We start from the raw sequence: 12436 nt of genomic DNA, 5'->3' as shown, positions 1-12436 counted from the left end.
GTGCCTTGATTCCTGACCCACAGAACCCAAGAGATAGCACATGTGTTGGTCTGAACTTCTACATTTGTGGTAATTTGTTATGTAGCGATAGATAATTCATTCACCATCTGAGCCCCAAATAAAGCTAAGACTGGTAAGCATGTTTAAATTTCCACTTATTAAGAGACAACTTTTCACACTGGGAATTTACTAGTTTAAAAAGATGCTAATTTAATGAGACATTATTTCCTCTCCCCGGGTTCGTTCTTTAAACCTTATTCCTTAGTTCCATGTGTTAAGATATCATCAGAAGCCTGAACTTTTCTTTCCTCTTCCTAAACAGAATATAAATACTCAAAATTTCAAAACTTACATGTCTCGAATTCAAGCCCTTCCAACCCCAAGCTGAAGAACTTTAAAAAGCCTTAAAAAAAAAAACCCACCTCCTTTTATCTGGCCCCCGAGTTCTATGCAGTCTTTTTAGCTGCATATTCACATCCTCAGACCCATGAGCCAGTATTTAGCTTCCTGCAAATAATTCTCTTCTACATGAAAGGTTTCAGTTATTAACAGCTTTGAAAAACTGCAAATCATTCTTACTTACATCCGGAAGTCTGTACAGCTTCATTGTTCTCTGCAAAGTCATATTTCTACTCAAGTGAGAAAATTTCACTTCTACCAATTTTCTGGGGTTTAGTGATCGATGCCAGTATCTGGAATACAATACAGATTTTACGATCTAATTGATTTCTAACTCTCCAAGTTTTTAACCTTTGCCTAAGCTCAGCTGTTATAGGAGCATTGAATGAACACTTATGTTGGTCCCAGTGTAGTGCTGGGTGCTGGCCCTCTTCCTATGCAATTATTTTATCCGTCATTTTTGACCTCTAAATGATGTCCCAGTTATGTTCCTTTGTTGTTTGTAACCGTCCATCTCTTTTAATAAAGAGAAATCTTAGAATTGCAGAAGGAATATTGATACTGTTCAGTCTGTAAGTATCGAATGAGCATCACAGATTCTAAGATGGCAAACCAAAAAAGTTTAAAAACATGAAAAAACTCTCCTTAAGTTTAGTAGCCTTCACGTTTATATAACGCACACCAAAGAAGACAACTTTTTGAAAAACAAGCTTGAATTTCTTAAGTGTTTCTAGTTTAGGTACTCAGATGAATTATTATATTAAAATAACACCTGTGAAGTCTTATTTATTCTGTTTATTTACGAATAAGTTAATAGGAGAGAGTCATTTTACAGTTTTGTCTTTTATACTCTGTTTTCCTGAAGTTTCATATTATTTGAGTCAATAAAAATAACAGAGGGAGATAAACTCTTTCTGATGCTCTAGGAACAGGTTAGTCAAGTGACAATCTGATAAACAATTTTCTTACTAGATTAACCTTTGGAAGCTTGACAAGAGCAGGTGAAGAAATAAAAACAGCTTTAGCCTTCTTATTACTCTTAGCAAACAAGTATGTCTGGGTTTTTCAGCTGATGTTTATCAAGCTTTTGGAGTAGTTCCTGATAGCACTGGTATAACACTGAGTGTTAGAGAAGGAAAGAAAATCGTACTACAGGGCATCTCGAGATAACTGATGCCCTGGGTTTCCCAAGGCAGAGACTATTCTTTCAAACGGAAGAGACACAGAAATGGAGATGTAGCACCATTAGTATACACGTGACTGTGGGGTTTACTGCGAGAATACTGGGCTAGTGGTTCTTGGTTCTATCTCCATCTCTGCTACCCACCAACCACATCATCACGGGTCAGCCAAAGCCCCTCTGGGTTACTCGGGTGGAGAATAATACTTGTAGCAACATGGCAGGGAGGCTCAAAGCGTTAGGTACAGGTGATATGCAAGATAAAGGTGGGATGCTATTACCTGCATGTGGCCACTGGCTTCGGAAGAACCACTCCAGCAGTATAAACGGCCTGGAAAATCCCTTCCAGGTTCACTCTTCTGGTTATTTCTCGAATCAACACTGGGGCTACCCGTTTTGATCTCAATTTCTTATGAACACAAAGAAAGTTGATTTCGACCATCTTCTTCACGCTAAGAAATAAAGGTGTTGAAAATTAGAGCCACCGTAAGAGGAAAACATTTTCAAAAAACAAGACAACACCTATAACATTTCAAAGAATAAGAAACTGAAAGCCCTCCTTTAACACAATATTTAAGAAAAATATTCTATCTTTTAGATATTTCACAGATTCAGCTATTTTCCATACTCCCCCACCAAAATGATCATAACTCCAGGCTGTGGAGATGCAAACCCTCTTGTTCTAAATAAATTTGAGAACTTTGGTCTCTTCTGAATTTTCAGTGTAGAAACTGGATCAGCTGTGCCTCAAAGTTTCTATATCTGTTTTTCCTGTAATGTATACAACTACGACAATAACTGGGTCACCCAGATGCAGAATCTAATAGGACGTTGCTTTGGAGCATAATGCAATACTCAGGATCCCTGGGAAGTGCCTCGACCAGGCCAGAGCTGGTGCTTTTCTGAGCGACAATAAACCTTCTAGAGCTTCAAAGCCCATCCTCTGCTCTGGTTCCAGATACGCAGGCATTGCATTTGGCACAAAATATTCCTTGAGATCAAATGCTTTTTAGCAGTAAATAAGCTCACCCAGTACATTGAAAGGTGAAGAGACCTATTACGCATTAGATCTTCGCGTTTCATAACTGTATCTTTGACTTTCTGGGCTGAAGACCCAGAGCAAAAATGGAACAGACATATCCTGTGGACAGAAAGACTTAAAAAGAATCCCTCGAGTTTTTTTCCCCAGAAACAAATCTGAAATACCTATTTACAGTTTTGTTTTTTCTGCTACGGACATATATACATACCTGTGTGTGCATGTATGAGATTGAGAGGCAGAGAGAGAAAAAGAGATAGAGAAAAATACAGCTTTTTTTTGGTCACTGTTCACAACCTGTTTTTTAGGAATTATTTTTAACTTTATTTTTTAGAGCAGTTTTAGGTTCCCAGCAAAACTGAGCAGGAAGTACAGTTTCCATACACCTCTGCCCTCCCCACACACACAACCTCCCTCATCATCAGCAGCCTGCATTCAGTCATTTCAAAAAGCCTATTCTAGGGGATTCCTTGGCGGTCCAGTGGTTAGGACTCCACGCTTCCACTGCAGGGACCGCGGGTTCCATCCCTGGTTGGGGAGCTAAGATCCCACGTGCCGCACAGCGCGGCCAGAAAAAAAGCCTATTCTAACCACAGTTCTTGGAGAAGCAATGTATCAAAACTGACAAGCTTCACTATGTACCTGTCGTAGATCCGAATGTTCGCGGGAATGGCGCTGATGAACCCCACGAGTTTTTTGTTCGAAGACACCCTGACTCCACAGTGCCACTGCAGGAGCCAGCCTGGGGGACGCAGAGCCCTGAAGTCAGTGCGGGCAAGGAAAACAGGTGCGGTGAGTGTCCAGGAAAACAGGGACAGACAGAGACAGGCCAACCCCACCTCGCCCTGTCCCCGGCAGGCACACGTAACCAGCGAGACTCACCACAGCAGGAACTCGGGCGAATAGTCAAACCGGAACATGTTGTCGTCGTCTTCCACGTAGTTCTCATTCAGCAGCGTGTACAGCTCCCTGAGCTACGAGACCAAACAAGCGTCCTGCCTGTGATGCTTGGGACCAGCGCAGAGGCAACCCACGCCAACTCGGGGACCGAGGTCGAGGGCGTTACTCACCACTTCGGCGTTACCCAAATCTAAAGTGTCCCACATAAAGCCCTGCGGCAGGGAATACGGTTCTTGACGCACGTTTTCTTTATCAGCTTCAATTGCGCCATGAGATGTTATTACTTCATCTGGGATGGGGAGGAGGGGAAAAATAAAGACAAAAAGAGAAACGATCCAATTACAAAGTGTCCTGATGATCCAAAATGGTCAGTTACAGGAAACAAAAGCGTGCTTAGGGCTCTTGAGTTCCATATACTCCTTAAAAGTACTGTATCGTTTCAGCTGCTGCCAGCGTGAAGCGGGGTGGTTACGCAGTGGTGGAGGGTTACGGTAGTGGACCAGTTACAGGAGAAATCCTCTGTCATCCACTGGCAAACTGGACATTACGAAACAATGGTGACTTCTCAGTCTGAACTCCTAGATTACAGATTAATCATTCTACACAACTGCCGGCGACACAGGCTTGATATGACCGCCTTAGAGATGTTTTCTGTTTAACTGCTTTTTCAACAAATGGGGGGCAAGGGCTGCAGTGACCTGACCCCTCCCAGCAAAATTCAAAATTAATTTCAGGACTGTTTACTTCTGTCTGGGCTGCTGGCAGCACAGTGCAAGCCATCAGTGTCTCCAGCGATTTCCACAAAGGCGCCCTTTCCCACTTCTTCCTCCAGAGCTTCCCAGTGAGGTTGGGATAAAATCCAGGCCCTTGACGGTGGCCACTGCTTGCCTGGCCACCGTTGACACATCTACCCAGCCCTGCCCTCGGGGCTGCGGGCCCACTGCCCTCCCTCAGACTGGGCCTCTGCTCAGAAGGCCCGTCCCCCGTCTTTCACACGGCTGGCCGCCGGCATTTTTTCAGCTATAACCTTACACATAACGTCCTCACAGCATCCTCCCCGACTAAAGCTTCTTCCTACATGGAGTATGTCCTCCCCGCCAGCCCACCGTTTATCCTGCTTTCCCACCACTGTTTCCCGGGTCTGCGCCCCAGTGCCTGGCATTTAGTGGTAGACACTCAATAAATATCTGAATAAATGACCTTCAGGTACAGTTACTACCATCACAGACCTTTTTACAGGGGAGAAGTCACAGGGTTTGTACCAGCCCCAAGGGGTTTCTTCTTCCCTTCTTCCTAACCCCTAACTCTGCACGTTCATCTTATCTCCACTCTACCAGCACACCCCCAAGTGAATACCTCAGGCTCCAGGGTCAGCCCCAGGAGCCAGATTCCCAGCTGTTCCCCTGGGGTTCCTTGGGAGTTGCCCAGGGCTTGGCTGACCCACACAACACCAGGGGCCCACCAGCTGGGTGTGTTTGACTGAACTGGGACATGGCTCTGGAGAGAAACGAAGAGGCAGAGTCTCCCTGACTTTCAAACGTTCTCCCCGACCTCAGGCTCCCTCTTCCGCCATTAACCTGGTGTTGCCTTGATTGAGGTATGTAAAGAACAATCTAGGAACCCGAGAACACCGCAGGGATTTAGGGGAGGGGCCGAAACGAGGTGAGCGGCGGGGCTATCTTCCCAAAGAGGTGCGCTGGGGTGAGGTGCCAGCTGGAAGAGAATTTTCTCCCCTGGGCAGTGACCCAAAAGCCCCCAGCAGAATTTAGCCAAACCCAATACATTCAGATCAATAACTCTACACCCCTGTAGCTAATGGTCACTCAACTCAATGTCATTTAAAATCCAGTAAATTCATTCTAGAGGGTCTTCCTCCACTACCAAATAATTTCTAGAGCCTGAAAGAAAAAAAATCAAGCAAAGATAATTGCTTTCTTCTTTCTTTCATGTTCTGAAGCTCATGATTTTGAAGCTGCTTGGCATGGGCATGGGTGGAAAAGGAATGGTCACTTTTAAAACGTTTGAAACCCATTATTTGAAGGCACAGATAAGGATTGTTCCTTGCTTTATATTTGTTAAAACTGATTATGTGTTCATAACTGGGCTAATAAGAGTTTGGGATGGCAATGAATATCTTGGGATTGTTGCAAACGTACTTTCGAAAGTATCCTGATACTCCCGTGTCCTATTTTGAGTTTGTGATTGACCCAAACTCTTTCTCTCGTATTGTGGAGAATATATTTTATGTTTCTTTCATTGTAAGGGATGGTTTTGCAAGAATAAGGCTTGACCAAGACAGGCTGCCAATATTGGAGCCCATTAATATTAACCATGTGGGTGAGGGGAATGATTCCAGTTCCCAAGGCAGGAAACAAGGAGTTATATCTTTGAGTTTACAGGACTGGAAAAATACTGTGGCAACTTTTGAAATTTCAGAGGCCATGATCAGAAACTCGTACTAAAGGTTTTTGTTCTTAGTGTAGGAAACATTTTGTGGCTTTTCTTAAGCATCTCAAAATGGAGAGTAAAATCCAAACAGAAGCACACATTGTATCTCTTGTAAAGTGAAAAAGTATTTTCAGATTTTGGAACTGGAACTATCAAGGAAGAAAAATATGGAAATAATATATGGAAATATGTATCTTCATATAAACATACAACAAAGCAGCAGGTTTGGCTTCTAATACATTGAAAAACATTTTTATGGCATTTATATCATCTTTTTTCTGGCATAATGTGAAAGAGTAACAATGAAATTATTAAGTTTCTTTATTAATTATTAAATTATTAATTTAGTAATTATTAAATTATTAAGTTTACAGAACCTTAAGTGGTAAAAGTTTAAGTGAAATGTGATGGAGCAGGCCAGGCACTGAGGGAAAGACGCCTATTACAGATTTTTACACGACCCAGAGCACTTATGAAGGCCTTCACGGGGTGTCCCAATTCGCTTATTATACTGGAATGTTGTGACATTGGTAATAATTAACAACATGGGTGAGTGTTCAGAATCCTATTGTTAATCAGAGCAAACTTTTCCATTTCGGTAAAGATTTAACAGGGCAAATTTTCTGTGTCTTTTGGGATAACTGAGGTGTAAGATTGCTAAAAATTTATGCAGAAGAAAAACCACTCCACGAAGATCAGAACCAAAAAACTGGGGGTGGGCGAGACCCCTCTTATATACATATATTTAATACACTAATGTTTGAAGTGTGGGGAAACTAGATTCTTTATAGGGACAGGAGCTAGATTAAAATTGTTGTTACTGAAAGCCAATGTCGCCACCCAACACTTATTTTAAGAAGAAAAATATGACTTTTGTATAAATTTCGAATCTGCGGTCTAAAACAAATCATATAAGTGAAGTAAAGTCTCTTTTGTGTTTTTTTGTTTGTTGTTAACCCAGCTTTGTTTTTGGGGGGAAAAGGCAGAAAAGCTTACTTAGTTTGGGTACCGGCTGCGTGTCCCAAAACTGGTATCTGTGTTTGGCAGCCTCATCAATGTTCCTGGCGGGGCCCTGGCATGCGGATAACAGCTCCATTGCCCTCTGGATATCCTGCAACTTCTGCATTGGAATGGTGGGATTCTACAACAGCAAAGACACACAGACACAAAATGAGGAAGCTGCCGCTGCTCCCAAACCTGGGGCAGGTCCACGTGCACCTGCACTGGAGACTATACAGCGTTCGCTGGAGAAACGCACAATCCTCCTCTACGCCTGGCCCTTGGCTCAAGTATGCTAACGTATTAAAATACAAGCAAACGTATTGGGTTAAAGGCAACAACAGTCCTATAGCTTCAGTGGGGCTCTGACAGTCTGGGAACTCTCAAGCAAACCGAACCACTCTCTGCTTCAGTTTCCCACCCATCTGCAAAGGGTCCTCGGTCCTCACCATTAATTACTCATGTGGGCGGGGCAGCAGAGAGGAGTGCCGTGCCATGCAAATGCTACTATCACACAGCAGCCGGTCAGGCTCCAGCCTTGGCTTCGCTGTTGGCGTTAATGCTCGGCAGGAGCAATGTGGGGACAAGGGAAATAACTTCTAGAATGGAAACCAGGCAGACAAGGGAAATTTTCGTTCATAAAAAGAAAGAAAGAAATCTGAACTTAGTGCTGGGCTGGGAAGGAAGTTCATCAGGAAAGGACTCTCTGAGGATGCCTTCTCCTGGACCACACCCCGCCCTCTCCCAATGCTGATACTCCTCCAGAGACAACGAGGGTGAGCAGTTTCCTCTGTGAATTCAGATCTTCTGCAACCATAAAAGCCTTTTCTCCCCAACCCAAGTGTTGGAAACAACCTCCCTTTTAAGTAATACATATCCTCAGTCTATAAAATCGACAATGCCTTTAAATACTAAAGTTCCTTCCTCAAAGCCAATATTCCTGTCATCTCTGAAGATCCCGCAGCTCTTTTTTTTTTTTTTTTTTGGGAAATCCCTCATGGAAAATGAGACTATAATTGAAATGAGCAAGTGGCATGTAGGACTGAATATGGAAATCAGTGAGGTTTGTTCAACATGTGAAATTATCGATTAGTTTTAGAATTTTAATGCCATACAAAGAATGCTCTTCACTGTGGGTTCAGAATTGGTTAGAAGGCATCTCAGAGTCTTCGGTTTCCCTGTACGTCAACACCATGGGCACCAAGGAAAGGTACCATCGACCCTCAATGGTTTATTAACAGCAGCTCTGGACTTCTGTTCCGTTTTGACTCTGAAGTCTGTGGTCTGGAGCAAATCTTTTAATCTGGGAAGCTTGCTTGTTTGACCCAGTACAAAACAGGGTTTATTTAATACAGACCATCCTGTGGTGGCTTTACTCACTGGGTTCCCTTAAGATTCTTGCCCCTAAAATGATTCCAAGAAACAAAGTGCTGGAGTCTAACCAGAGGTAGGTTAAAGTCTTAATGTCTCCTCTTGGAAGTCTAACAGCATCACCCAGGACTGCCACAAATTTTGTAAGCCGTTTATCTTATATTTTGATTGACGTCTGAATCATCAGGTTCATATATATCAATTATACATACTAATTTAACAAAATAATTTTGTTGTTCTAATTTACTGTATCTTATATTTCTCTTGTTTGGGCCTCTTTTGAACCTCCCACACAAAAGCAACTGATTTCTAGCAAAATGAATTTACATTCACTTGAACCCTCAACAGTGCAATCAACTAGGAGACCTACAACTTACATAAGGTGAGAGCACAGCATATTTCAGCTAGTAATGCTTGAACATGCACCCGTTTATCTTAAAATAGGCCAAGTAGAACCCAGTCTTACAAAAATATACCTACAGTATCTGCACCGAATTTGCCACGGTAACCCTTCTTTCCTGCTATTTGAGTTAAATCCTCTAACAGGACTATATCAAACTCCAACCCTTTTGTAACAAACATGCATCAGCATCTTTGTTCCAAAGGAGCCAATGATGGTACCCCGTCTGCATGAAGAAGCCTTCAGAGTGGTTTCTGCCTTGGCAGGTTGACCAGCAGTCTTTACATGAAATCACCATTCATGAAATAGTCATATTCCAATGCTCACTATTAAATGCTTTCATTTTTTATTGAAGTTAGGTTGATTCACAATATTATATTAGCTTCAGGTGTACAATATAGTGATTCAATATTTGTATGGATGACACTCAGAGTAGATTCAAGTAAGTACAACTTTCAAATCCATAGCGACAGAGCAGTAAAGAAAACTCAGCTATGATAAATTCTTAAACCTATCCAATCAACTACCACAGCAGCACCAGATGGGGTGTTCGGAAAAGTGAGAAAGTGTATTGACCCCGCATTAGCCTCCCACTATCATATTCTGGTGTAAGAGTCAGACACGCCTCTTTTCCTCCATATCTGCTCCTTGGGAAATACTAAACACCAACTGTACTCTTTGCCCATTATTTTCCAATTTAATACCTTGAAAAAATGTTCAAGTCCTTCATCACTCAGAAGTGTACAAGAACCCAAATATCATTTTATTTTGGTTCTTGAGCGTAGACCACAATATTCTCTAAACTGAAGAATCTCTAAAGGTCACTGTAATTGACAGTGTTATGCAGAGCTGGCATCAGTTTCAGGGAAAGGAGCCGCAGTTTTTAAAATGCAGTAAAAACCCCACATTAAAACAATTTTGACTTAGTCTTCATGAAAAAAGAAAAGAATTTCTCTACCATATCATGGTAGCAGTTCCTCCTGCCTTGCTTGGCTGTAGTTTCTTTTTCTTCTTTTTTTTTTTTAAATTCCAACCACCCACTCATTTTATTTTTTAATTTTTAAAAATTTATTGAAGTATAGTTGATTTACAATGCTGTGTTAATTCCTGCTGTGCAGCAAAGTGACTCAGTTATACATATATGTATTTTTTTTCATATTCTTTTCCATTGTGGTTTGTCACAGGATATTGAATATAGTTCCCTGCGCTATACAGTAGGACTTTGTTGTTTATCCATCCTACATGTACTAGTTTGCCTCCGCTAATCCCAAATTCCCATTCTGTAGTTTCTTATAAGTGACCAGAGGCAGGGGAAGGGCCCTAAATCACCAGGGGTACAGGGCTGGGCAGCAGCTGATGGTGATGACAGAAAAATTAAGGAGACGGTCACAACTGCATGTAAATAACACATTTGTCTGATGAAGTAACAATGAGAAATGGAAAAGATATCTTGCCAGCTTACAGTGCACATTATATGAGTTACCTTGGAACTTACGTCTGTGGATAGACTATTTATTACCAGAGAAGCAAGCTGAAAAGCTAGTGAGGGAAACTGCACTTTCTTCTCACCCCACAAAGGCAATCAGGGAAAACCTGGGGCAAGAAATTTTCCTTCTCAGTGATTCCTGGTCCTTATGTGTAAAACAGGTAACAACGACAACAAAACTACCTGCAAGACTCACTCAACGTCGTAAGATGTAAAGTTTGTGCAAGAAAAAACCCTGAGACCCCGCAAAACTGGCGTAACGGTAACAACTGCCATGTATACACTGTGCTTCACAGCAGAGGTCCCACCCCCCAGGGCCACAGACTGGGACCGACCGGTCCGTGGCCTGTTAGGAATCGGGCTGCACAGCAGGAGGTGAGTGGCGGGCGAGTGAGCGAAGCTTCATCTGTATTTACAGCCGCTCCCCATCGCTCGCGTTACCGCCTGAGCTCCGCCTCCTGTCAGCATTATGGTGAGCTGTATAATTATTTTATTACATATTACAATGTAATAATAATAGAAATAAAGTGCACAATAAATGTAATGCTCTTGAATCATCCCGAAACCATCCCCCCCGCCCTGGTCCGTGGAAAAACTGTCTTCCACGAAACCGGTCCCTGGTGCCGAAAAGGTTGGGGACCGCTGCTTTACATGGTATAAAAACCATGTTATAAAGATGGTCTGATTGTGACCTCATTAACAGCCTATGAGCTGGGGAGGAGGCATGTCCCCAAGTTGCAGATGAAATGAGCTTAAGGACGGGCAGAGCCTGGCAAAGGCTCACAGCCTGAGAGCTTTGGGGCAGGACCGAGCTCCTGCCACGGTACCATGCACCACCCAACTTACTTGGAGCTACAGCAGTCAGATAACCTCCGCTTTGTTATACTTCTGACTCCACCCCTTTTCACTGTGAGTTTCTGGCATCGAGGGCTCTGTGTTTCCTTGGGCCCAGCACACAAGGTCTCTGTTCACAGCCAGGATGATGCGTGGCCCCAGGGAAGTGGCGCCTGGCATCGGCATCTCCAGAAGCATACAAGGATGCAGGGCCCAGCAAGACCACTTCTGGTTTGGTCCAAAATGGGTTACTTCCTACCCTTGGCAATAGAACTAAGAATGGCCGCTGCAGACTGGTCCAAGGCAAAGTCAACGTGAGACTTACCCATGGTTGCTCCTGCTGAAACCTGCTGCCAGATGGTGCTGTGCTATTATTCAGGTAATTAGACACCCAGAAAAATGAAAATGTGAATATCTTCGGAACAAAAGGGATTCAAATATTAAGCGTAACTACAAAAAAAAACCCCCAAAAAATCAGAAACAAAAACCTAACAAGGTCACGGTGAGACTTTCTTCTATGACTACAACCTACGTACTAATTCACTGAGAAAGGGGGGATGCGGGCAGAATACACACACACACAGAAGCGCAGCACGGACCTCTTAGTTTGCTGGGTGCCAGCGTCAGTTCTGGGAAGGCTGTAAATACCCTGCTGTGACCACGCAGCACACAGTCACGGCAACACCCTAACTACACCTCTGACCCAACAGGGCACTCGCCTAAGCTGCCCGGACCCGCTTTCACACGCATGGGACACCACGGAGGTTAAAATAAAGCATGGTTCTCACTTTTGAAGGCGGCTGAATTTTAATCTCCTGGGAATCAGATGCCGAGTCTGACTTGGTGCCTCCGGAATTCGGTTTCTCCTTTTTTCTCTTCTGTTTCTTCTTTTTCTTTTTGGCACCCAAATCACCTCCGGGACTTCTGTTAGGAAATTCACAGGGTTTGTAAAAACAACAACAGGTCATTATGTAAAATCTGAATTGCATGAAATTAATCATTTAGGAAAAACACATGTTATACACAGGAGGGAAAAACTACGTTAGGACGTGCAATATTCTGATTGATAAAAAATATATATATTTTCAGATGACCAAAATATATATTTTTCATCTATATTTGGTCTTGATCCATGGTTCCTGGGTCACAGCTTCCAAAACCCTTGGAGTTTCTAAAAGATTAGAACTTAAAGGTGTCCCTTATGTCATGTTAAGGAGGTCACTTCTGGAAGCACCTAAGGATGGGGGCAGGTCGCCAGGGGAGCCAACCCTGTGATTAGAGGGTTGGAATTTTCAATCTCACCTCCCTGACCTCCGGGTGGGGAGAGGGGCTGGAGGTTGAATCGAACACCAATGGCCAATGATGTAATCAATCATACCT

The 12436-nt window shown here is 43.0% G+C and overlaps 1 protein-coding gene across 3 annotated transcripts in view; it reads right to left on the bottom strand.

Moving 5' to 3' along the window:
• Positions 1-12436, bottom strand: part of NMT2 (N-myristoyltransferase 2) — a 56443-nt gene that overhangs the window by 16336 nt on the left and 27671 nt on the right. For all 3 annotated transcript variants that reach the window (XM_061178173.1, XM_061178169.1, XM_061178175.1), the window contains exons 2-8: positions 11845-11980; positions 6963-7107; positions 3689-3807; positions 3501-3592; positions 3261-3377; positions 1861-2031; positions 584-692 (exon numbers count right to left, since the gene is read on the bottom strand). In XM_061178173.1, coding sequence (XP_061034156.1) covers positions 584-692; positions 1861-2031; positions 3261-3377; positions 3501-3592; positions 3689-3807; positions 6963-7107; positions 11845-11980 — 889 coding nt within the window. The remainder of the gene's footprint in view (positions 1-583; positions 693-1860; positions 2032-3260; positions 3378-3500; positions 3593-3688; positions 3808-6962; positions 7108-11844; positions 11981-12436) is intronic.

The sequence above is a fragment of the Eubalaena glacialis genome, chromosome 2 (assembly GCF_028564815.1).
Source record: "Eubalaena glacialis isolate mEubGla1 chromosome 2, mEubGla1.1.hap2.+ XY, whole genome shotgun sequence".
Classification (NCBI taxonomy): Eukaryota; Metazoa; Chordata; class Mammalia; order Artiodactyla; family Balaenidae; genus Eubalaena; species Eubalaena glacialis.
The sequence above is the reverse complement of the archived record's forward strand: the minus strand, read 5'-3'. Positions and strand labels throughout refer to the sequence as shown.